General features: G+C 49.3%; 9 protein-coding genes across 9 annotated transcripts; 4 read left to right on the forward strand and 5 right to left on the reverse strand.

The window, feature by feature from the left end:
• The first annotated feature begins 207 nt into the window (after positions 1-207).
• Positions 208-4,077, forward strand: ASPWEDRAFT_36883 (formin-binding protein HOF1). Its single transcript, XM_040834564.1, has 6 exons — positions 208-432; positions 497-601; positions 666-952; positions 1,003-1,215; positions 1,270-3,430; positions 3,489-4,077. Exons 1-6 carry the CDS (start codon positions 390-392, stop codon positions 3,656-3,658), a joined length of 2,979 nt encoding a protein of 992 aa, XP_040692831.1. The 5' UTR covers positions 208-389; the 3' UTR covers positions 3,659-4,077.
• ASPWEDRAFT_735872 (asparagine synthetase B family protein) lies at positions 4,069-6,678 on the reverse strand (the record flags this gene model as incomplete). Its single annotated transcript, XM_040839351.1, has 6 exons — positions 6,213-6,678; positions 5,750-6,141; positions 5,683-5,709; positions 5,273-5,621; positions 5,012-5,173; positions 4,069-4,949 (listed from the first exon to the last, which is right to left on the reverse strand). Exons 1-6 carry the CDS (start codon positions 6,379-6,381, stop codon positions 4,069-4,071), a joined length of 1,980 nt encoding a protein of 659 aa, XP_040692832.1. The 5' UTR covers positions 6,382-6,678.
• Positions 6,679-7,847: 1,169 nt separating this feature from the next.
• ASPWEDRAFT_128259 (DUF4870 domain-containing protein) lies at positions 7,848-8,964 on the reverse strand. Its single transcript, XM_040829237.1, has 4 exons — positions 8,563-8,964; positions 8,459-8,501; positions 8,306-8,408; positions 7,848-8,257 (listed from the first exon to the last, which is right to left on the reverse strand). Exons 1-4 carry the CDS (start codon positions 8,916-8,918, stop codon positions 8,187-8,189), a joined length of 573 nt encoding a protein of 190 aa, XP_040692833.1. The 5' UTR covers positions 8,919-8,964; the 3' UTR covers positions 7,848-8,186.
• Positions 8,965-9,209: 245 nt separating this feature from the next.
• ASPWEDRAFT_169017 (DASH complex subunit DUO1) lies at positions 9,210-10,031 on the reverse strand (the record flags this gene model as incomplete). Its single annotated transcript, XM_040830383.1, has 2 exons — positions 9,210-9,683; positions 9,738-10,031. The coding sequence occupies 2 exons, from the start codon at positions 10,029-10,031 to the stop codon at positions 9,210-9,212; spliced, it is 768 nt and encodes a 255-aa protein (XP_040692834.1).
• Positions 10,032-10,723: 692 nt separating this feature from the next.
• ASPWEDRAFT_25013 (uncharacterized protein) lies at positions 10,724-12,181 on the forward strand (the record flags this gene model as incomplete). Its single annotated transcript, XM_040832686.1, has 2 exons — positions 10,724-11,517; positions 11,572-12,181. The coding sequence occupies 2 exons, from the start codon at positions 10,724-10,726 to the stop codon at positions 12,179-12,181; spliced, it is 1,404 nt and encodes a 467-aa protein (XP_040692835.1).
• Positions 12,182-13,133: 952 nt separating this feature from the next.
• On the reverse strand, positions 13,134-15,672 carry ASPWEDRAFT_169019 (Mcm10/DnaG-type zinc finger protein; the record flags this gene model as incomplete). Its single annotated transcript, XM_040830384.1, has 2 exons — positions 13,134-15,598; positions 15,663-15,672. The coding sequence occupies 2 exons, from the start codon at positions 15,670-15,672 to the stop codon at positions 13,134-13,136; spliced, it is 2,475 nt and encodes an 824-aa protein (XP_040692836.1).
• A 542-nt stretch (positions 15,673-16,214) lies between these two features.
• On the forward strand, positions 16,215-17,501 carry ASPWEDRAFT_49210 (uncharacterized protein; the record flags this gene model as incomplete). Its single annotated transcript, XM_040837235.1, has 1 exon — positions 16,215-17,501. The coding sequence occupies one exon, from the start codon at positions 16,215-16,217 to the stop codon at positions 17,499-17,501; it is 1,287 nt and encodes a 428-aa protein (XP_040692837.1).
• Positions 17,502-17,774: 273 nt separating this feature from the next.
• Positions 17,775-19,853, reverse strand: ASPWEDRAFT_357763 (galactokinase galE). The gene is made up of 3 exons (XM_040834297.1): positions 19,099-19,853; positions 18,152-19,033; positions 17,775-18,085 (listed from the first exon to the last, which is right to left on the reverse strand). The coding sequence occupies exons 1-3, from the start codon at positions 19,752-19,754 to the stop codon at positions 18,049-18,051; spliced, it is 1,575 nt and encodes a 524-aa protein (XP_040692838.1). The 5' UTR covers positions 19,755-19,853; the 3' UTR covers positions 17,775-18,048.
• Positions 19,854-20,559: 706 nt separating this feature from the next.
• On the forward strand, positions 20,560-22,378 carry ASPWEDRAFT_36890 (uncharacterized protein). The gene is made up of 6 exons (XM_040834565.1): positions 20,560-20,722; positions 20,786-21,217; positions 21,269-21,333; positions 21,387-21,453; positions 21,507-21,745; positions 21,797-22,378. The coding sequence occupies exons 1-6, from the start codon at positions 20,611-20,613 to the stop codon at positions 22,004-22,006; spliced, it is 1,125 nt and encodes a 374-aa protein (XP_040692839.1). The 5' UTR covers positions 20,560-20,610; the 3' UTR covers positions 22,007-22,378.
• Positions 22,379-22,626: the final 248 nt, after the last annotated feature.

The following is a 22,626-nucleotide window of genomic DNA, read 5'->3' on the forward strand; positions in this document are numbered from 1 at the left end:
CGTAAACATCAGGCGTACTTCCACCCTCTGTCATTCCAGTCCATCGTCAGACACACTGCACAAGGAGAGAGTGTGCGAGAAGAGAGACCTCAAGTATTTGGTGCTAAGACTGTTGTTATTTGATTATATTTTTCCTTTTTTTATTTTTTGTTCTGCCCATTCTTTCCGCAACCCCTCTGCGGTTCTTCCTCTTTTTTCTGTGCTGTCTTTCTGTTTAGCGATCACTATCTCAGGTTTGGCTGGGCTCTTGACATCTCTCTCCTTGGTTTCTATCATTCGTTTGTCTGCCTTTGTCCTAACTCTGGGATATTCTATCTTTATTCCCACGTTTTTTATGAGCAGAGGCTGGCCGAAGCTCGAGAAAATCAACGCTTCTTAATCTCGCAACAATGCCAGGAACAGTTGCAGAGGGGCCATCGGTCTCTTTGTCCTGTAGGTCTAATATTCGGGGTCTTTTCAAAGGGCGATTGGGAGCTGACGTTATGGTTTGCTGCAGTTGCCAACAACTTTTGGGGTAAAGAAGATGCCGGGGTTGGACCCATGTTGGATCGCATGCACAATGCCAAAACGACTTGTGATGAGCTAAAATCATTCTACAGCAGTGCGTTGACCATCTATGCGTTTGTTTATTGTGGAAGACTCCAGTTTATTAATAGAATAAATAGTTCGTGCTGCGATCGAAGACGAATATGCGCGAAAGCTTCTAGCGCTTTGCCGTAAGCCCCTGGGATCAGGCGAAACGGGCACACTTCGTGCTTCATTCGACATGGTCCGTGGCGAAACAGAGGCAATTGCCAAATCTCACGGTGAAATTGCTGGACAGATGAAGAGAGAACTGGAGGAGCCGTTAGCCGCCTTTGCCGGAGGATCCAAAGAAAGACGAAAGATTGTCCAGAACGGCATTGAGCGTCTTTTGAAAACTAAAATTCAGCAGACGCAGACTGTGAATAAGGTATATTGAATTATCTGCTAGAAGGGCGATCAAGTACTTATTGAGAGCAGAGCCGAGACCGATATGAACAGGATTGTCTGAGAATCAAGGGATACCTTGCCCAGGGCCACATGGTTATGGGCCACGAAGAGCGGAAGAACAAGGCCAAACTTGAAAAGACACAGGTTCAACTAGCATCTAACGGCACTGAATACGAGGCCGCCATCAAAATCCTAGATGATACTACCACACGCTGGAATAAGGAATGGAAGGCAGCCTGCGATGTGCGTTTCCCAAAAACCTATCGATGGATGGGAAGGAGCTAATTTGTATTTCAGAAATTCCAAGACCTGGAGGAAGAACGCCTCGATTTCACTAAAAGCAGTCTTTGGACGTACGCAAACATTGCATCCACAGTCTGCGTCAGCGACGATGCTTCCTGTGAAAAAATCCGACTTTCTTTGGAGAACTGTGAAGTCGAGAAGGATATCGTGTATTTTATCAAGGAAAGGGGAACAGGCCAGGAAATTCCCGACGCGCCCAAATTCATCAACTTCTGCCGAGGAGACATCAACGACACGAGCTCTGAAATATCTGAAGAAGACAATTACTCCGTTGCGCAGTTCCAGCGAACCATCAACCCAGCATTCCGCAGCTCGTCTCCGCAACCTTCTACTTACGAGTCGCATCATGAACCCCAGCCCGAGCCTGTGAGCAAACCAGAGCCAGTTGAGCCACCCGCGCCGTCGAGCAGGGAAACCACTGTCACGCCGCAAAAGCCAGCGCAGCAGCCACCAACACAGCAACCGGCTCCTCTCGATCTTCGACGAGGTGGTCAGTTGCCGCCCAACTATGATCCTAATCAGCACGGGGAGATCACGCGAGTGCCTCACAATGCTTATCCCACCGATGGTATGACTATGTTCTGCCGCACCGGTCCTCCCTCAGAACGCAGTTCAGGAACCAGTGGGTACCGACCATCAAGCCGTGACTCCCAGAGCGAAGTTTCCAACCCAACGTCCGCCTCGAGCCAAGAACCAACTAGTGCCAAGCAGTCCCCAACGAAGCCTACGAATGGCGTGGCACTGCCGGGTATTGGAGGAGGGATGTCGACGGATACGCAGGTTCAAAAGAAGAAGAGCGCGTTCTTCAGCAACAGCCCGTTCCGTCGGAAGAGTCGCCATGATAAGGAGCGTAACTCCGGCTCATCGCCTGCTTCTCGTGGCACCTGGGACTCACGATCGAAGCAAATAAGCTCAGCTCAAGCACCACCTCCCCAACAGCCTGTTATCACTGCGCCTGCTGCACCTCCCGGGCCTGTTGCCCCGGCTGGTAAAATCGATCGATCTGCAAGCCCCGAGCCCGTTGATCCTAGGGCCAACTTCCAACTCAATGTTGGCAACAATGTGTTTGATGTTGCTTCGCCAGATAAGGATAAAAAGAGACCGCAAACAGGAAAGGGTGCAGAAGAAGAGCTTGATCCAATCGCACGTGCACTTGCAGACTTGAAGGTCGCAAAGCCATCAGCCACTCGAGTATCTGCCGATAGATACCATGGACTTGCTACGCCAGCACCGTCAGCCCCTGGAGCCAACTACACCGCCAATGCTGTTGCAACGCCCCCTCCAGCCTACGACACGCCGCCCATGAAGCGTCTTGATGCTCCTCAGCCTGCTTTCACGTCTTCGCAGATGCAGAAAACGACACAGAAATATATTGGCCAGAGGGACAATATGTTCAAGAGTCCTGGCAACTCCCCCGCATTGGTAACTCGGGGCAGTGGTCAATCGCAAGACATTCCCCGAGCTAGATCGCCTGGCCCTAGACGAAGTGCCAGTCCCCAAGTGGCTCCTCGTGTGGACACACGGATGAGCCAGTACAGCCGAGGCACTAGTCCCAGCCCAAGCACATACCAGTCCAATGGGAACAGTATGAGAGGTCGGTACGCCCACTCCCCTACCGTAGGAACACCTCCACAGCGACCTTCTGATGCGGCATATTCTCCTCGTGGACCGCCAAGTACCCGCGGTGTCTCACCCCAGCCAACGTTCCGACAGGGACCACCCAGTACACGCGGCGTGTCGCCTCAGCCAACATTCCGCCAGGGGCCACCCAGTACACGAGGTGTATCGCCTCAGCCGACGTTCCGCCAGGGACCACCCAGTACGCGTGGTGTCTCGCCTCAGCCCCAGTACCGACAAGATGAATATACTAAGCGGGGACCTCCCAGCACACGAGGTGTATCACCCCAGCCGCAGTTCAGACAGCAGACACGTCCTTCAAGCGCTGGTGGCATGGAGCTGCAGCTATCGGGAAGTCACGGTGGTTCATATGGCGGCTCATATGATGGATATGGCTCCAGAGGAAGAGACTCTGGTCGACCTATGTCTTACTATGGGGATGCGGGCAGTCAGGGAGGCAGATCCAGAAGCAGGACTATGGCTGTCGCCGATCCTGGACAGCAATTCAGCCGTGATGGACGTCCGGTCTTGCATTTTGGTAAGTTGATATCCATGAGATCATACCCGTGTAACCTCTGCTAACTTTTCACTTGTAGCTCGAGCAATGTACAGCTATACCGCAGCCATCCCTGAAGAGCTGGGCTTCGCCAAGGGAGATGTTCTCTCTGTGATCAGACTTCAGGATGATGGCTGGTGGGAAGCCGAAATCACCACCGCTCCAAGACGTCCCGGTTTGGTGCCGAGCAACTACTTGCAGATCATCTAGATACCCTTCTCACGAACCGCCACGATCTCAGGACATATTTTGCTTATGTGTTTCCTTTTCATGTAGATACCAGATTGATGCCCTTCCCCCGATACGTTTTTATTGCCCTTATGCCTATCACTCGCTCTTGTTTAATTCTACAGTCTTTGGAACATTTCATGGCCGTCAGTCGTTTCTGATTTCAACCCTCATTAATTATTGACCTCCCCCATCCACAGCTCTGTTTTGAACCCCAGCAAACGTTCTTTTGCTTTTTGTTGAATTTTTGCTTTTTGATTATTTATGTTTTGCCATGGAAATCTAGTCAGTGATGCATGTTCCTCAATTATGATGCTTTATGTGTGTTTTTTATGTTATTCATGTCTGTGCTGTCTTTCCCATGGTAATCGAAAGTAATAACAATATAATTTTTACCATATGCTCAGTTTATCCAGTAGAAGGCATTGAGCCGTTTTCACGCCGAATTTCTGCATGAGAACTACATACCCTGTGACGGTCATGGCATATTTAAACGCCATTGGGTCTCTATCCCCAAATGCCTTATCCAGAAATTCCTTTGATTTCTCCCAGTCCACAAACCCTAACTTTTCGACATTTTCTTTCGTAATCTTCCGCAGCATGAATTTATGCAACGGACCATCGGGACTAAACGTCAAGGGGCCGCGATAGGGCTTCTGACGCTGGTAGACCTCCTCCGTAACGAACGGCTTCACCGCCTCTCGCAGAATATATGTCTCGCGGAAACGGCGCTGACCAGAATCATACTTGAGCTTGAGGCTGGGGGGTAACGAATTCGTATACTCGGTGAGATGGTGATCGAGAAATGGCGGTCGACTTTCAACATGGTGCGCCATGTCCATGTTATCGCCGCACCAGCGGAGGATGAGAATCGCCAGCACTGTGCGAGCCCATAGGAATTGGCCTGTGTGTAAGGGGTGCCATTTGGTCATGATTTTGTCGCGAGTGTGGCTGTCTAGACTGTCTGCTAGGATTGTTAGTGGGTGGGGGGTTTTGACGTGTTCGTGCGTCCAGGGTGCCATGGGGCAGGCGAAGATTTTGGGGAGGACGTGGCTCATTCTGGAGTCGTTGAGCATGCGGGTTGTGGAGGGGGGTGCGTCGGTTGAGCTGTTTGGGGATATCATTGCGCCGGGGGTGTATTTGGTGAATGCCTCTTGGGCTTCTTCGCGGTGGGCTGCGAGGTGGTGAGATGGCGGCCAGGAGTAGTCGATTTCTCGGTATGAGTCCGGTATGAGGTCTGAATATCCTCCAAAGCGTTCGTCAGGTCCTTCCCCTGATGCAGTCAGGCACTGATTAGTCTGGGTCTTTTGGTATGCTTGTCTTCATGAAGCTCACCTGTAAGAACCACTTTGATGCCCTTGGAATGGACCTTTTCGGCCAGAGGCAGCTTGCAAATTCCATTGACGTTGCTACAGACCGTCTCACTGAACCAAATTGCATCCTCGAACCTAGAGACAATCACGTCCTCGTCAATAGCTACAGGATGAAAGTCGACGCCTAGCCAATCCGCCGTACGTTGTGAAACATATGTCGGGGTTAGCATATGTAGTATCCATCAAGGGACCGATCGACTTCATCCACCCCCGTAACACATACCAGATTCATCTGCTCCACTATCCTTATCGAACTGCACAGTGAAGCTTTGAAGTCGCGAAAGATCCGTACTGGTTTCATTCCCCGCTCTCGCTCCTTTTTCCTTGATGAGATGCGCGACGATTCCTGCGATGGCAGAGGAATCCAATCCTCCGCTGAGATAGATGCCAACAGGTACATCTGCTCGTAGTCGAAGCCGTACTGCTTCCACCAGCCGTTCGCGGACACCCTGGATCATCTCTTCTTCTGTCCTGGTTTCGAGATTTCGCTTGTCGGGGTACTCGAATTCCCAATATGAGGCGTGTTTTGGTTGTTGGTAATTTCTGCTCATCAAATAATGACCAGGTAAAACCTTGAATAACAGAGAAATTAGAAACTATCAGAAAGTAAGCAGATAAATAACAAATACGAACCTGATAAACACCCTCAAACATAGTCCTCTCATCAAAAAAACCACCCCATCTCCTTGATCGACCGAACAGACCACTCGGGCTGCCATCCAAACGCCAAAAACGACTTCATCTCAGTCGCTACCAAGAGCCGGTTTCCCACAATAGTATGGTAAAGCGATTTAATCCCGAACCGGTCCCGGGCCGCAAAGAACAACTGCCGGTTTGCGTCCCAGAGAACGAGAGCGAATTCGCCGCGTAGATAGGAGAGAAAGGAGACCCCATAATGCTTGTACAGAGCAATCACGATCTCACAGTCGCTTTTCCCCTGGAAGTCGTATTCAGAGGAGAGTTGCTCCCGGTAGTGTTCGTGGCCGTAGAGCTCTCCGTTTACCACGGCGTGGATGCCATCCTGGCTATCGTGGAAAGGCTGGTTTCCGTCGGGACTGAGATCGATGATGGTGAGTCGGACGTGGCCGAGACCTGGTTGGTTGTTATCCAGGAGAGTGAGCCTACGAGTTCTAGTGTGCTATCCAGAAGTCACGGCAGCATACCCACTTGACCATCAGGACTGAACCACTTCCCCCGTGCATCTGGACCACGATGCTCGACGACATCCAAACTGGCGTTTAACTGGGCTTCGGATTTGGGGTTGGTTTCGATGTTGCTGATGGAGTCTGGTGACCCTTTCTGGAGGGAGAGAAAGGTCGAGATGCCGCACATGTTGATGTTAGTTTATTAGGGCACAGAAGAAAGATGAAGAGAAAGAAAGAAATAAAAAGAAAAAAGAACAAGAGAGAAGAGGGGTAAGCCGGTCTATATTACGTCTCCAAAAGATGCACGTAAGACGACAGCTCAGCCGCAGCACGATCAACAGAGATGGGAAGAATCTTGCATATTAGATGCAGCATCTTGATCGGTTTACACCAGCAAGAGTGAAGAGCATGATAAATCACAAGACATGGAAATGAAGCCAAAGAGGGGTTGTCGAGTCAGCAAAAAAGCAATTCTTGCATGGAGGAGAACTAGTTCTCACACATTCGATACGAAGCTTCGTTTCATTTTATCTGAGAAGAGATCAATCTATGCTGCAGCCGGATAATTCTTGTCCTCCAGCAGAGAAGATGCCATGGACACCCCAGTCCATTCAACATGATGGCATAAGGAAACTCGAAAACGAATCAATCAAACTACTTGACAACAACTCGGCGGATCAAGGCCACTGCGGAATCTCCTGTATACAAATCAAAGAACCCTCTGAACGCCCGAGAAACGTGGAAGTGAGCAGAAACAAGAAAGCGACCAACAATAACAGATATTGTACAAAAGGTGGCCGGTTGTTCTTTTTATGCCGTTGTCGCATTCGAGATATTTTGAATAAGATAGAATTGAATGATAAAGACGTAGTCAGTCTGCCTTTCCACACCCGACAACCATGCATTTAAAACCCTTGGGCGAGTTTAGGGCGCGAATCGAGGCGTAGATGCAATAAGGCTGAGTGCAAGCATGGAAACCGTTATTTCCGGCATTCGAAGGCCGCTTGGATCTTGAATCGACGGGAATTGCTAGCGTATGGCGTCCGGTGCATTCATTCTGTGAGGATTTTGCAACATGGCAGACGAGAAGGACATGATCATTTCGATGGCCGCAGCTGTTTACAACGCGTTGAACGTGGCACATGTTGGTTCTTCGTGTTGGTTTTGCGGATAGTTGCAGTTGTAGCGAGGCAATGAGTTTGGTGGTTAGGGCTGAGTGGGAATCTTCTATGATATCCCCTGGGGTGGTTTCTTTCATCAGTCGAATAGCTTCAACGACAGCGTCGAAATATAAGCAGATGCCTTGGTGCGTAGATACACATATGTCAAGTGCGAAAAAGCCGATTCTGTAACCAGCAAAGATCCAAGTAAAGTATACTGCCAGAGAAAGGCAAAGGCAGAGTTGATGGAGAGAAATTCCAGCTGGAGATAGCTGTATATAGCAGTGGTGGTGAATATCAAAATGGAAAGCGCAAAGAAATGTGCATGGCATCATTCCACGATGCTGTGAATAGAGAAACATGGAATCCTGTTGCAGTGCATTATAACACACATCACCAGATGGATCTGTGAAATAGTAATAGCATTCCAAGCTTTCGATCACAGTGGAAGAGAAAGTGCACCACCTTTTACATCAGTCTGGAAACATCACATGAGGGAATTGATATTTCTCATATACAGATTTTGATAGATCTTGTAGTATAATATTTTCAAGAATGACATATATAACAACAACACTAATGATGCTCATTCAGTATGCAGACATGCTAAAAGACTCGAAAGCAAACACCAGAAATCATGATACACAGAGGGCCAGCCAGATTAGAAACAAACACATGAACGACATAGACATGAACTGTTCTTGTACAGATTAATATAGTGGAATCGCGGATTTTGATATAGAAATCGCGTCCCAGGGCAAAAGAGCCAGGATATCGACTGGCGCGTTGTTATAAGACAGGGTATTGGAGGATATGGACCAGCACGGCGAGATTATTCATCGTCAACGAAGGAATTGGCGAGGCGACCAAAGAATGGGAGTTCATAGTGTTCGAGATTATCCACTTCGATGGTGAGTATCTTCTTCGTGAATTCTTCAAGACACAACTTACCATCCTGGTAGGCATGCATGCTCATGAAACCAATCAGAGCGATATCGCCAATAAAGAGAAGCCATGAGAGAAAGCTCGACCACGAAAAGATCAGGTGGGTTATCTAAAACCATATGAGCGACGAATGCGATACCAAGGTGCAGAGCAGCTTACAAAAAGGACAGTAAAGACCATGCTCGATTGCCAGGCGTGGAATCTGCAAATAGATCAGCATGCAGCACAGCCAAAATAGAAGCTTTATATCCATCATCACATACCGGACATAATCGCTCTTATGCTCAACCAACAGCAGAAAAACACCCCCTGCTGGAGGCAGAAGCAAGTATGCCAGCATCGCTTCAACATCCATGCGCAGCGGGAGACTTGTATCGAACGCTCCTAGGTGTGGTCGCCCGGCCTCAACATCAGAACCAAACCCGGTATTCCCAAATCCACCGGTTGAAGTCTGCTGAACTCCGCCGCCAAAGTGACTGGGCGATGGAAGCCCTGTTTGTGTGAATCCGGGGATTGTTGGAGACCCGCGAGGGGATTTCGATTGACGACCATCGGCGAGCGGAGGAGAAAAGGCGCGTTCGACCTCGGGCGAGTCGTCTTGGTAGGGAGCGAAATTCATATTGTTTTGAGGGGAATGAGGTATGAACCGAAGTGGAAAAAGATAAAGAGAGTGGAAGACGCGATTGAAATGCAGCTGAAGTCATGCAATTCGGCTTATCGCAGATCGTCTATCAAGACGCGTGGAGTCTTGGCATCATAGCTGAAAAAACGCCAATGACTGCATAACATTGCGCTTCGACGATCCTACACGGACTTGTTTCTATGAATGGGTATCGATTTTGCTTTTTATACGTTTCAAATAAATATCATACATCAAGTCCGAGTCATAAATCATTCATGGCGACCCCATTTAAGCTCTGCGCTGGCCACGCGCAATCCCAGAGCCTCTGGTAGCACCAAGAGCTCCACTGATAGGTCTTCTCGTGGTTGTAGTAGTGCCAGAGCCCCTGGTAGCCGCGGTTCTCGATGCGCTGGAGCTTGTGCTCGAGTAAGAAACACTCGGAGTTCTTCCCAAGCCGGTGCTGCGCATAACTCTGCCTCGAGTAGTCCCCCGTGTGCCTTTAGTCGTCGTTGCCTGTGCTCTCTTCCTCTCGTCCTCCTCAGCCTTTCGAGCAAAAGCTTCTCTTTGGCGTTGCAGTTCTTGTTCGCGTCTCTCTGCTGCTTGTTGTCTCGCAATTGATTCGTTTTCGATATCAGCGACATCTTGGACGGCACCTTGCCAGTTTGGATTGAGGATCAGTCGCTGGTTATGTTCAGTCTGGGAGAGTATCCGTGTCCAGGTGTTAAGCAATGTTGAAGCAGAATTGACAGTTCGAGAGACATTCTAATGATGCTCAGTTAGTAATTACCACTACGGTGCGAATGTAGATCAACATACATCCATATTCCCCTTGGCACAATCGAGACTACCAAGAAGACCTTCAATCACTTGATTGATATTGCGCACACTCTGGAGCTCATTACGCAACGCAACCTCACGAGCCTCCTCCTGGTCGAACAGCGTCTCTTCGTGGGGTGGCCTGGGTTCGGGGGTGCTTCTGCTATCGTCTTCCGCAAGCTTCTGGCTGAATGATTTATGACCCTGTTTCGACGGCGAGTCCCAGAGCTCGTCTGTATCATCCTCCGAGAGCTGCAGCCTGTCCATTTCCTCTGATGTGCTGCGGAAAGCCATGGCTCTAGACCCGGAAGACAGCGAGATGACCGATGGAGGGGCTGGCGACCAAAGTAAACAAACGGTCGCACGTGTAACCAAGGCCTAGACTTAAATTGAACGGGGTCGATAGGAGAAATTCAATGTTCCAGAAAGCGACCCGATGCACAGTGTGGGAATAATATTGGGCTCTTCGATGTTGCAACTGTCGTGGTGGGGCGTCGATTGGTTCAGCCCCCCCATTTCGAGACAGAAAGCGGTGGCTGGGCGATTGACGCTGGCATTCCTGCGTTGCTCCGTCACCACCACCAACAGCCCTGCTTCCATTCTTTCATTCCATCCAACAATCAACTACTATTGCGCTGCCTCACTTATTCCTCCCTCTTCATAATAATCTTCGTCTTCTGTATCGATTGCTTTCGATTTGGAGTCTGCTACGCGCCCTATTGCTATCCCTGGCCCTGGTTATATTTCCGACTCCCTTGATTTCTGCCCTACGGTCGGGTTTTTGAATAGTCGCGCGCCTCCTCCCTTTCTTCCCTCAGATCGATCAATCCAATCCCCCAACAACTCTTCCAACTTGCGATTCTCGAGAGTGACAGTTTTATCCCGAGTGCTATTGTTGTGAATATCCTGGAATCTGCAGATTGTGTATATTTACCCCTCGGGGAAGACGTCAATTATTGGATTTGAATTGGCATATACCACCCACAATGGCGACAACACCACCGCCTTCTACGCTTCGAATCCCCCCTACACCGCGCCACGGAGCTGGTTACGATCAATATGAACCGTATTCGACGCGTCATTCGGCCAGACTAGCAAGCCAGCGAGCTTCCAAAGATTCCCGTACAACGCCCGAACCCAGTTTCCCAGCTTCTCACAGCCGAGCTGCACCACCAAAGAGTGCCAGGGAGCAGAGAGATCCTGAATTTGAGGCGTTGTCACCTCCTGGTTCCATTCACAACTCTCCCCGGAAGAAGCAGTCGGGCCGGAGTAGGGGCTTTGTTGCGACACATTCACTGGGTAACACTGCTGGTCTGGACAGTGCAGACCCCTTCAGCACCACAGAACCCTCCCACACCCAACAACCTTCTCTCTCAGCACTTCGAACTACCATGACCGACGGAATGCTACCGACCCCTGCCAAAACACCAAAGAAAAAGGCTGTTGGTGATGCTGGATCCACTGCTCGAGTTCTCTTCCCCCCAAGTTCCTTGTCCGGACGCACCAAGAAACCCAAGAAACACCTTGGTTTCTCTTTGGACAGCTTCAGCGACGATCCCAGCCAGAACCAGTCCAGCATTCAAATTTATACCGATTCTCGTGATAGAATTCCTGAGGTCGACGAAAGTGAGAGCAATCCATTCTACAAGAAGACCACCGAAGTCGAGCCTCCTGTTCCCGCAGCCCCGCGTGTCTCTAGGAGGCGCAAGGTGGGAGAGAGCAAACGCGACAAGGAAGTTGACGATGCGGTCAAGCGTGACGATGGCATGTTCTATGTGTTGTAAGTATCCACATCAAACCCTTTCTCAAAACCTATGCTAACGATCCTGTGCAGCCGTGGCAAGAAGACCTTCCGCAAGTTCACTGAAGATACACACGACGATGCAGAAGATGATGACGACGACTTGGGCTTGCTGGCTGCTCGCCCCGATCTCATCGACTCAAGTGTGACGTCCAGCATTCGACCTTTGACTCGTTCATCTATCAAACCACGTGTGCTCTTCCCCAGTGCTAGCGATCGCCGCCATCAAAGCCAGCATCTCAGTGATGTTGATGAGGAGGCCGCTACTGATATTGAAGAACATTTGCTTCCCAAAGATGCAGAAGATAGTGAGGTGGAGCCAGCTCCAGAAACCGACATGCTGCAACGACCAGTGACTCCCCCATTGAAATCTGAGTTTGCAACCCCCTCGTCACCTGGCGCCACAATTCGTTCTCTGCGTCCCCGTGCTAAGAGAGACGCTGCCGAACACGAATCGACCCCTATTGCTTCCGAAACCAAGAAAAAGCGAGCCAGCCCCTTTGATGGATGGCTACGCAAGAAACCAGTCCCTGCTGTTGCAGGATCATCGAAGGCCAAGAAACGAGATGCGGAAGCAATTGGCAGCCCTGGTGGTCCAGCTACAAAGAAAACGCGAGCCAGCCGAGCTGCAGCTTCGTCATGAACCTTCCAACCGACCTGAGATAATGCTCCTGCGTACTCCGTGGGTGTTCATAAAAATACTACCCTGTCGAGTCAACATTTTTTCAAGACTTTATCAACGATTCATCCTGCGACTTTGGGAGCAGGCACTTCCTTGCATGAAACGCATTATGTCAATAGGCGGTCTTGATTCTTTTTTCTCCCTATTTTTGTTTTTTACTTCTTTACCCCTTCTCACTTTTACGCCCGCTCGAAACTTAGTCCCTTTTGCACTGAGCTTTTTCGAGTCTTATTACCCCATCTTTTGTTTGTTTTTTGCAGATCATTCTTCTATTCTACTTTTGTTGCTTGCAGAACCCGGTCGGTATGGTAAATGGGTATGGATATGGAAATGGAGGGTCAGGGTTGGCTACTGGATGGAGTTTTCTTTCACTTATGTTCGCAGAGATCTTTGTTTTCTTTCCCCTTCCCTTAAATAGCTTCAGTCTAGATATCCCAAATCGAATGTCAATTGTAATGTCAATCATTCCACTACAGTCATACAATAGAAAAAATTATGGGTTGTCCAAATGGGTATCCATTTTCAAGTCTGACAAGCTAAAATATCCTCCTTAGACCAGCTAGAAGCACCAGAACTCGCTGAATAGGAAACACGTAAAAAGAACATAAGTAACAGAACATATCAATGAAGAACAGAAAGAAAAAAGCCCCTCCTCGATCATACAAGGTTTATGATTTAAATGCCAGGTTATGGTATGTAAACTCCGCCTCCCAAAGGTACTCTAAACAGAATCCCATCTGCTTTCTATTGCCCAGAACAATCCAACCAACATCCATATTTCGTGACGGCGTAAGGGTCTGGTTTGGAGGACCCCCTTGAAAATGAATGAATGAGCGACTTTTTTTTTTTTTGTTTTGTAAAGAGGCAAAAATTGATACAATACAGTTAGTTATTTTAGGATGAGGTAGACATTCTAGATGATGTCTAGATCATCGTCGTCGTCGTCGTCATTATTATTATTTTGGCTTGCCTTGAGCTTGATATCGCTGCCTCCGAGACTATCTCTCCCGGCTTCTTTGATGCCCTTGGAGGTTATGAATCGGGTCTTTTTGACGCTGCCATGATGCGGTTTGTCGCCGTCATAGGCGCGTTTCTTCGGGCTCAGTCTTATCGTATTCGCCTTTCGAAAGCCGGTTAGACCAAGGGTGTTGGCTGCTGAGGATTGTGTGGAAGGAGTGGGTTTGGTCTTTTCATTGTCACTGGGGGTTGGAGCTTGTTCCCCAGTTCGAGCCCGCAGATACTCGGCACCCACGCCCTTGGCTCCGGAGGTGACAAGTCTCTGTGTGATGTCTCGCTCGCGTTGTTGACTTACCAGGCGTCTTCGGAGACGCTCTTCTTTGCTCTCATTTCCGCGACCCATCATGCCTGCCGCTATGAATGGGTCTTCGTCTGCATCGATCAGACTAGCTGCAGATTGACCACCAGCTGTGGGATGGAAAGAGGGGCCACTGCTGAAGTTTTTAGATTTCGGGGCTGGGGCGACGTAGTAAACGGATTGAGAGCCGGCGTCGTATCGAGCACCCTCTGGCTTCATTCCGTTGTTCTTGAAGCCCCCCTTCTTCCCTTCGCCGAAGAAGCCTGTTCGAGAGCCTGAACGACCACCAGGGCCAAACAACCCCGGTCCGTTATTCACGCCCATACGCTGGGACTGTGTGCGGCGGACCTGGAGGTCGATGTGGAAGTCGCAGAATTCGGTCTTACGGCCGTCGACCCATGACTGGCAGGTCTTGCCATCTTTTCTGACTGCTTTACAGAAGCCAATATCCAGGGAGGATCCAACTTCAAGAACCTTGTCATCAGACGAGGAAATCGAAAGGCTGAACCGGCCAGTATCAATCTTATTCCTGGGTGGTGGCATGATTGTAGGGTTCAAAATGGCGATGACGGTACCCTCGGATAGTCTGTAATATCGTGGGAAGGCAGTATCGAAAAGGAAAAGGTCGATGGTCCATTTGAGATCGGTGAGAGTAATAGCCATGTATCTATTGCTGTTATTCAGGCCATCATCAAATGGGTCAACTTCCTTCGTAGAAACATTGTTCGCCTGCTTGACTTGCTTAGGTTCGGACTTCGACGCGACTATTCCAAACACAACGTAGTCTCCGTCGATATCTTCGGGCAGTTCAAAGTCCGGCGCTTTCACGGTTTTGAGAAGATCAGGAATGCGGAGGACTTTCTTGTCAGAAAGTGTTCGTGACAAAAAGGAATGCGGTAAGATGCGATTCGAAAGGTTTAATGAAGAGTAGGCTTCAAATTTTGTCGGGTCAGGCGCTTTTTCCACGGCACCTTCGTTTTCATTCCGCGCTTGATCCGTGATTGTAAATTGAGAGCCATTGGGATTGGAAGGAGTGTCCGATTCAGACTTGAGGTTTCTCCTATGGAAATAAGACCGCGATTCTTTAGCGTTGCCGTCCCTATCCTGACTGCGTGCCCCGGAAGTCGTGTTGCTTCTTTTCAATGAGGGAGAATTGAGGTGATTATAAGACCGTAGGATATCTTCTCGGCTGAAACTTTCTGTTTGCCGGTTCCGCGTAGGGGATCTCGAAGCAGGATTTGTTGTAGCTTGCGCGGCAGCTGCTTTGAAACCCTCCATCTCTGTCTTATCGAACTGGAATGCCGAGCTTCGGTTCATCTGGATTCTCTCTGCTCGCTCCGTCCGTTCTTTTCGAGACTTGTCGACGGACCTGCTTTCCGCCATGCGTTCGCTGAAGCTCTTTGGTCGTGGTGCCTCACCAGCAGAAGAGGGCATGTGTGCAAATATGTCACCGGTACGAGTCATTGCGCTTTCTCTATTCCCAAGCCTGCTGCTCGTTGGTCGAGAATCCGGGTTTATCCTAGGTGGACGTTTTAGCGATATATCACCACCCTTCAGCCCTTTGTCAATTCCAAGCAGAAACCTCCGCGGGGACGCAGGTTCGCCCGCAGGAGGTCGCCTCGTTGGCGACAATGGAACCTGGACCTCATCAGGCTGGATTCTGTTATTTGTAGCATGTGGACTTTTTATCCTGGAAGCTTGGTCTTGGCATCGCGACGAGAAACTGTTGGATGAAGTTGGTCGAGAAAACGAATCGTCTCCGTCCTCGAACGAGGATGTTGGTTTCCCACGACTCTTTTGCAGCTGCTTTAATTTCAGACGAGCTTCAATGGCTTGCAGCTTCAATTGGAGAGTCTCTTCATCTTCCTCATCTTCTCCGCCATCCACGCCGTCACTCAATAGCTGTGTTGCTTTGCTTCCAAAATCAGGCGTAGTTGCTGTGCGTTTCAACGGCGACCTTAGATTCTCTCGACGACGCTGCATCTCTTGGTACTTCTTCCGGCCACTGGGAGAGCTCAGAAGAGCCTCCTTGGGGGATTTCGGCGGCCACGATGTTTCGACCACTGCAATAGAAAGTTTGTCAGTACAAATTCTCGCGCGAGCCTGATAGAGCGGAGTTTTCCTCACTGCTGGTCATCGCAAGAATTATGCCTTAATTCTAACAGACGGACAATAATCGCAACTGTCAGGACACCACCGCTGATCGTTAGGCTCGCTGACCGACTATTTCCATGTTCATCGACAAGGATGCGGGGAGGAGGAGGGGAGTGTTGGTAATGGCTGCCCAAGTCTCGTGGATGTCGACAGTGATCAACCTCTCTCCGCAATAGGAAAATAACAATCAGAGCCCAAATCGGACTGGCATGACAACAATGACGGTCAATCACCAACAGGAGTTTTTCTTCCTCGTCCTCTCTGCAGCAAGGCACAGAGCAATTATTGTCGCACCGTCGCCGCCTCAGGCTATCCCTGCGCCTCGCCGTCCTGCATTAGTCGCTGTGGCCGCTGATTGGCTGCGGTGGAGGCGCGTGTCGCGTCGGGGAAAAAGCCGCCGACGCGTTTTCATTTTAACTCCTTCCAGACCAGAAGAACAGCAGAGGATATCGGGTGATGCCATTGAACATCGTCCATTGATTCTATTGATACCGTCGACACTGATAGTCAGATTATCTCGCCAAAATGCGAACTCGATCAGCCGCTCCGTCGACAAAGCCGGAGCCTGAAGAGCCCTCGAATGCGACAACCCCGTCGTCGAATACACTCAAACCGGCGGAAAGACCAAGCAAGACGTTCATTCTTCCTTCATATGCCAGCGACGATGCTCGGTTTGTTACGCTGCCCAACCCGCGAACCGGGGAGCTGAGCCGCTACTTTTTCTGCCCAAAACTTGGTGTATACGAGTTCACCGTGGTTGCAGCCGCACCGCAAGCTCCGCGAAGTATACTAGTCACATCCAAAACAGATATCACCACAGACAGCAAAGGAGACCATGTACCGACAAAGGGTGCAATTTCCAAAACTGCGGAATTGTTAATTGCGACACCCATTGATATAATTTTCTTCGTGATACCTTTACTATCGCCATCACCATCAAATCAATCGAAAGGGCTGTTTCAACCCCTTGACGATATCATTGACTCGCACGACGAGATACCCAAGCACCTGCGTTATGTACTTTACAATGAAACGTTTAGAGATTCCTTGAACGCACGAGTGGAAGCTATTTGCGACACGGTGGAAGCAGGGGATGAGAAAATGTTCAGGCTCAGCGAAACGAAGCTCTTGAAGGAATTGATTGCCAAGGCAGAGCGCATGGTAGCGCAGGGTCTTCCAGTCAGCTTAGAGGAACGCTTTGTCCGCCAGGCCTTGGTTACACCGCTGATGGCTGTCAAGCGAGAAGACGCATCCACTAATGGCGCGACGTCAAACGGAGATAAGGCCGACGGAGAATCCCCCGAAAAACAAGAAACGCAGTCAGGGACCTCCTCGGATACGACGCCTGCTAATGAAACATCGGAAAACATGACACCAGCTACAGAGCCACCGTCGGAGGAAGTGCCTTCTACGGACAATGTGACCCATCTGCTCAGGATCTCTACCGCCCTGTCCTTCGTGAAGGAATCTTACCTCTCGCGTCCCATATGCACCAAATTTGATGAAATGCTCGCTGCTCCCGAAAGTCCCTTAGATTTCAAGCCGCTGCAAGATCGTCTGAAGGAGATAGCCGGGCTTCGCGCGCAAGCACTCGCATCCCGAACCCTCTCGGACTTTAGCCGGAAACGAGGACCAGACGATGATGAAGGTGCGGAGTCACGAGCAGAAAAGAAGCGCCGAATGGAAGAAGAAGAGAAGAAGAAGAAAGCCAACGAATCTCGCGGTGTTAAGGACTTGAAAAAGGTCAATACAACCGGAATGAAAAAGATGAGTGATTTCTTTGCCAAATCAGCTCCCAAGAAGAAGTCATGATGGGTTTGGTTTCACTGGTGAACTCAACCGAAATGATTGCAGGCATTCCATCTGCAGGCTGTGAAGTCACGCTGTGGTCTTTGTAGAAACGCCAGTACCTTGCCCTGGTTCTGGAACAGGGATCCCGCATCAAGAGGTACATCTGCAAAGGATGTACCGTCTATTCACTATGTGGAAAAGAGGTCTTGGCTACTTGAGCACGGCCCAGGCATGGCTATGCGAACTCCGGCATCCCAGAGTGTAAGCCATGCTTGTTAACTATATGGCCAGCACACGTGTGACACCTATGACGTGAATGCGCCGGAGGAATATAGAGGGTCCTCGGTAGACACTCGCTATCCGAGAAGGAATTCCGGCTTGTATATAGATTTGGTACGAAGTATGCTATTCCCAGATCTATGGTATCTTCATCACAAGCAAAACTTGAAAAATCCGTGTCATCAAACGCACCTGTTGGTGGTCGTGGTAGTAGAACTCATATTTCAAACGCCAAACAGCAGGAAGTACTATGGAGAGCCATGTTAATTTTTTATTTATTTATTTTGGTTCAAACATCAACTTGGTTAATAGCAGCCCCGGTAATCCTATAAAATATCATTAGCCAAACATAGTCCTAAAAAGGGACTTCAGTTGTCAATGGAAAAACTTACATAAATGATCCGTTGGATGGTTTACTGATGACCATAGCCTGAGAGAGTTTCTCCTCAGTGATATCAGGGAAATTCTTCAAATAGTACTCTTCCTTAAGGGCCTTGGTGACAGCCTCAACCTTGGACTGAGGGAGCATGTGGACGGTGCAGCCTCCCCATCCAGCACCTGTAAGTCGGCTACCCCAGGTACCAGCCCGGCGTGCGATGGCGCAGATGTCGTCAACTTGAGGAGCGCTGCACTCGTAGGTAGTGCGGCACGAGTCCTGAGACTCGTTCAAGAGCTGGCCCAGGTAGTTGATGAGCTTCTCGTCCAAGGTTGTGGCTTTGGCAAGACAGGCCTTGAAGTCAAGCACACGACGCGCCTCGGTGAAGCAGTGCAAGGCACGCTGGCGGAGAAGGAAACGATCTGCTTGAACGGGGAAGGCGGAGAGGAACTTGGATTCGAGATCTGCGACTGTGATGCCCAAAAGTTTGGCAATCTCCTCCCGGGTGTATCCTTGCTCCTGGGACAGAAGTTCCTTTGTGGTCTGGATGACGGAATCGATCTGGTCTTCGAGGGCATCGCCTAGTCGGCCTTCCTTGGACATAAATTCATAGTGGAAGTTGCGCAGACTGTACCCGAGGGAGCTGTTGTCCTTCTTAAGAGTGAGACCATGCTGGGCGGCCAGCACAACAGCAGCGAGGGTGCACTCTGCTACACGAAGGTTGTAATGACGGGGAGCTGTCTCGGCCTTGTTGGAAGTGACAAAGCTCTGTGCCATGAGGAAGGTAATCTCCTCATCGGCCTTTGGGACGGGAACATGCTGAACGGAGAATGATGGGAAGAATTGGGTGTAAAGCAGATATCCCCGACGGGAGAAGATGGAAGCTGCCTGGTCCATACTGTTGCGCCACGAATATAAGCCATAAGAAATATAATAAAGAAATAGATGAAACTTTTGACTTACCCTCCGGAGTAGACACCAACTGCACGCTCAGAAACAACGGCCAAGTCCAGGAGGTCCTGCTTTGAGACATTGTGGTTGTTTGCCTTCATGATAGCCAAAGCGCTAGCACACACAAAAGCAGCACTGCTCGAGATACCACCACCCGGCGGCACGTTACCATCCACCAAGACCTCGATACTGGCAGGGGAGAATGAGCCATCCGATTTTTCCTTGCGCAAAAACTTCAGCGCTCCCACAAGACCGGCCTTGAAGTAGTTGATCCACTCGTGCTTTTTCGGGTCAATCTCAACATCGGTATCCCGTGGCACGGTGAACTCGCGAGTAGGGAACTTTTCTGGCTGGACATTTGCAATTTTGACGACAGCATCTGAGCCGGTCGAAGGAATGACCTTGACGGCAATAATGACATCCACACTGACGGCAGTTGGAAGCACATCGTACAGGTTGTAGTCAATATGCTCTCCGATAATGTTCACCCGGCCAGGGCTACGGGCGACAAAATCTGGGTGATGGCTGTACAATTTATTGAACTGAGAAACCAGGCCACTGAATCTAGTCTGGTGTTCTGAAGAAATAGATGTGACAGAGGCATCGTCGGTTGCGTAGACCTCAGCGATGGACTCTGTCTGGGGAACGAGCTCCTGCGGGGCAGCCATGGCGGGGTAAAAGTATATATGAGTTATAAGAAGAGGATGGTAAATGCGATGAAGGGAAGTTGGAATAAAAAGCAGGAGAGTAGCTCAATGATGAACTGAAACACAGCAAGAAGAATCTGGGAGAGAAAAATAAAAGACCTGAGAAAAAATGTGCTGCTGAATGCCTCCCCAAGGACCCCACGGAGCAATCGGTTCCAGATGGAGTTGGTGGGGACTCCGGAAATAATGGCGGGCTGGCTGTCCGGAGAGCGTCGCCGCCGTCGCGTGTACAGGCATCTTTGGGGCCGTCCGAAGAGTCCAAAGAGACCGGTGTGCCGAACCCCCCACAAAAGACTCCGGTTTGTTCAGTTTGATAGGCAATGCATTTATCCAAATTATCCTAGTTGGCTCAAGACCCTGATTGTAACGAGTTATGACTGCATTGTGTCGGAATGTGTGTCGAGAGTTTTGTCTACTGTCATTTACTACTGGAAAATATGGCACTGCAATGACACACGACCAAGCAAACAGACATTGTTCTAGACTAGGAAATATTCCGATCTATCATGGGTGTAAGTCACCTGAATAATGCAGGTCATCTGATGATCAATGATCCGAATAAATCGTGTCATGTCGAGCACTTTCAGCCGATGTACCTTGGCTAGTTAATTGTATGGAGGGGTACATTTCAGAGTTGTGCCTGACCTGCGCTCTGTGCCAATAAGCGAGCCAATTGATAAGGAATCGGCACCGGAACAACTATACGCCTATTCCGAATTTCCGATAACAGAGGGGCAAAAGCGGAAATCATCTTACAAAAGCCCTCACAGAAGCGGTTTTATATCAAGAATCCAGTTATTGAAAAATTATCGCAAACATGGACGTCGCTCAGAGGCTCGCGCTGATCAAGGAAAACCTCGCCGAGATTCTCAATCCTGAGGTGATTGAGGCCGCTTTGGCTGAGGGGCGGAGCCCAAAGATCTACTGGGGTAATTTTCACTTCTTTGCTTGTTGCGATTTGGAATTACGCTGACATTTATTCTTTTGGTTAGGTACTGCCACTACTGGACGACCTCACTGCGGTTACTTTGTTCCAGCATTGAAAATCGCACAATTGCTGGCGGCCGGTTGCGATGTCAAAGTGTTGCTGGCTGATATTCATGGCTTCCTCGATAACCTCAAGGCTCCGATTGAGCTTGTCGAACACCGTGTAGTGTACTACCGGCTCACAATTTCCGCTATCCTCGAATCCGTGGGTGTGTCGACCGAAAAGCTACAATTTGTTCTCGGAAGCTCTTACCAGAAGAGCCCTGAGTACGTTATGGATTTGTACAAACTCAGCTCCTTGGTTTCTGAGCACGATGCAAAGAAGGCTGGTGCCGAAGTTGTTAAGCAAACAGACAATGCTCCTCTAAGTGGTCTTCTCTACCCGCTTTTGCAGTGCTTGGACGAAGAGTACTTGGATGTTGATGCTCAATTCGGAGGTATTTATCATAGTGCACGAGGTGATGATATCCCAGCTAATTTTGAATAAGGACTTGACCAGAGAAAGTTGTTCACAGCTGCAAAGGAGTGGCTTCCTAGGGTTGGGTACAAACAGGTAAGCCTGTGGCAATCCAATACTTCCATAATATCGTGGCTCACGGAAATCAGCGTGCCCATCTGCTCAACGCCATGGTGCCCGGACTTCAAGGTGCCAAGATGAGCTCTAGTGACGAAGGTATTTTGATCGCAGACATCTAAGTCGCAGAATATTTACTAAAACCCTATCAGACAGCAAGATCGACCTTCTTGACACTCCAGAGGCAGTCACAAAAAAGATTCGCAAAGCTGAAGCTTCTCCCCGAGTTGTTGAAGGCAATGGCGTTCTGGCGTTCTGCGAATTCGTTCTGCTTCCAGCAGCAGCTTTGAAGGGCAAGGCAGAATTCCGTGTCGAGCGTGAGAGAGATGGCCTGGAGCCTCTGGTGTACACAAACATCAAGCAGATGCAGGAAGATTACGCAAATGATACTGTATGTCCAATTAGCCGTTTGGAATATCACGACTGACTTATGTTTTTCTAGTTGACACCCCAGTTGTTGAAACCCGCCGTGGCTAAGGCCTTGATTGAGCTCATGGCACCCATTCAGGCAGCGTACCAAGCTTCAACCGAATGGCAGGAGATTACCTTGAAGGCATACCCGCCGGCCACAAAGAAGAAAGAGAAGAAGGTCAAGGACAAGGGCTCTCGCTACCCTGGAGGAGCTCCAAAGGACGCTCAGGCACCTAATTAGGTTGCCCCAAAAGCCTACTACTTACCATTCATGTACACATCAGCTTCGTTCTGATTCACGATTCTGCATAGCAATAGTCAAGCCATTTATCTCATCGATATTGTCAGCTTTACCCCCATACTTATGGTTTCTCCTACATGAATGTTGATGATATCAACATACCACATTTTGAGGCACCGTTTATTCTGATGTCATGTCTATACTCAAACTGCAAGGAAAACTTTGGTTATGTCCCTGGCTCGCAACAGTGTCATTTTGCATACTCTCATGCATATACCCGGATTAGGATGATTATGCAAAAAATCGCGGAATGCGTCGATCAACCTGGCGAAGTATATTTTCGAATTCATATTGAGTAATAGAAATCCCAGCCATACCATTTTCTTGTGTGCTGTGCTACTGCGAATGATCATACGATCACCACTGCGGTCTCCTTAACAGCAAAAGCGGTTGAATGTAGAAAATGGTTGACCGCAGACTGCATGGAACGGCATATGAATCATAGCCAAGGGTCATCATCAATGCTTGACATATCTGCTTGCATATGACATATCCAGTGAATAGTAGCCCCCGTACACCTTTATTCTGTCTAAATTCCGCCATAACATTCCGTACTACAT

This window comes from Aspergillus wentii (assembly GCF_001890725.1).
Source record: "Aspergillus wentii DTO 134E9 unplaced genomic scaffold ASPWEscaffold_2, whole genome shotgun sequence".
Lineage (NCBI taxonomy): Eukaryota > Fungi > Ascomycota > Eurotiomycetes > Eurotiales > Aspergillaceae > Aspergillus > Aspergillus wentii.

Bases quoted from the DNA above. Each gene is read 5' to 3' on its own strand.
- ASPWEDRAFT_36890 (XM_040834565.1), top strand. From the start codon at position 20,611: ATGGACGTCGCTCAGAGGCTCGCGCTGATCAAGGAAAACCTCGCCGAG. The intron at 20,723-20,785 runs GTAATTTTCACT...TCTTTTGGTTAG, and splicing joins GAGCCCAAAGATCTACTGGG to GTACTGCCACTACTGGACGA. The intron at 21,454-21,506 runs GTATTTTGATCG...AAACCCTATCAG, and splicing joins GATGAGCTCTAGTGACGAAG to ACAGCAAGATCGACCTTCTT.
- ASPWEDRAFT_357763 (XM_040834297.1), bottom strand. From the start codon at position 19,754: ATGGCTGCCCCGCAGGAGCTCGTTCCCCAGACAGAGTCCATCGCTGAG. The intron at 19,034-19,098 runs GTAAGTCAAAAG...GTGGCGCAACAG, and splicing joins GTTGGTGTCTACTCCGGAGG to TATGGACCAGGCAGCTTCCA. The intron at 18,086-18,151 runs GTAAGTTTTTCC...GATATTTTATAG, and splicing joins CCATCCAACGGATCATTTAT to GATTACCGGGGCTGCTATTA.
- ASPWEDRAFT_128259 (XM_040829237.1), bottom strand. From the start codon at position 8,918: ATGAATTTCGCTCCCTACCAAGACGACTCGCCCGAGGTCGAACGCGCC. The intron at 8,502-8,562 runs GTATGTGATGAT...ATCTATTTGCAG, and splicing joins CATAAGAGCGATTATGTCCG to ATTCCACGCCTGGCAATCGA. The intron at 8,258-8,305 runs GTAAGTTGTGTC...TCACCATCGAAG, and splicing joins CATGCATGCCTACCAGGATG to TGGATAATCTCGAACACTAT.
- ASPWEDRAFT_36883 (XM_040834564.1), top strand. From the start codon at position 390: ATGCCAGGAACAGTTGCAGAGGGGCCATCGGTCTCTTTGTCCT. The intron at 433-496 runs GTAGGTCTAATA...GGTTTGCTGCAG, and splicing joins GCCATCGGTCTCTTTGTCCT to TTGCCAACAACTTTTGGGGT. The intron at 3,431-3,488 runs GTAAGTTGATAT...TTTCACTTGTAG, and splicing joins ACGTCCGGTCTTGCATTTTG to CTCGAGCAATGTACAGCTAT.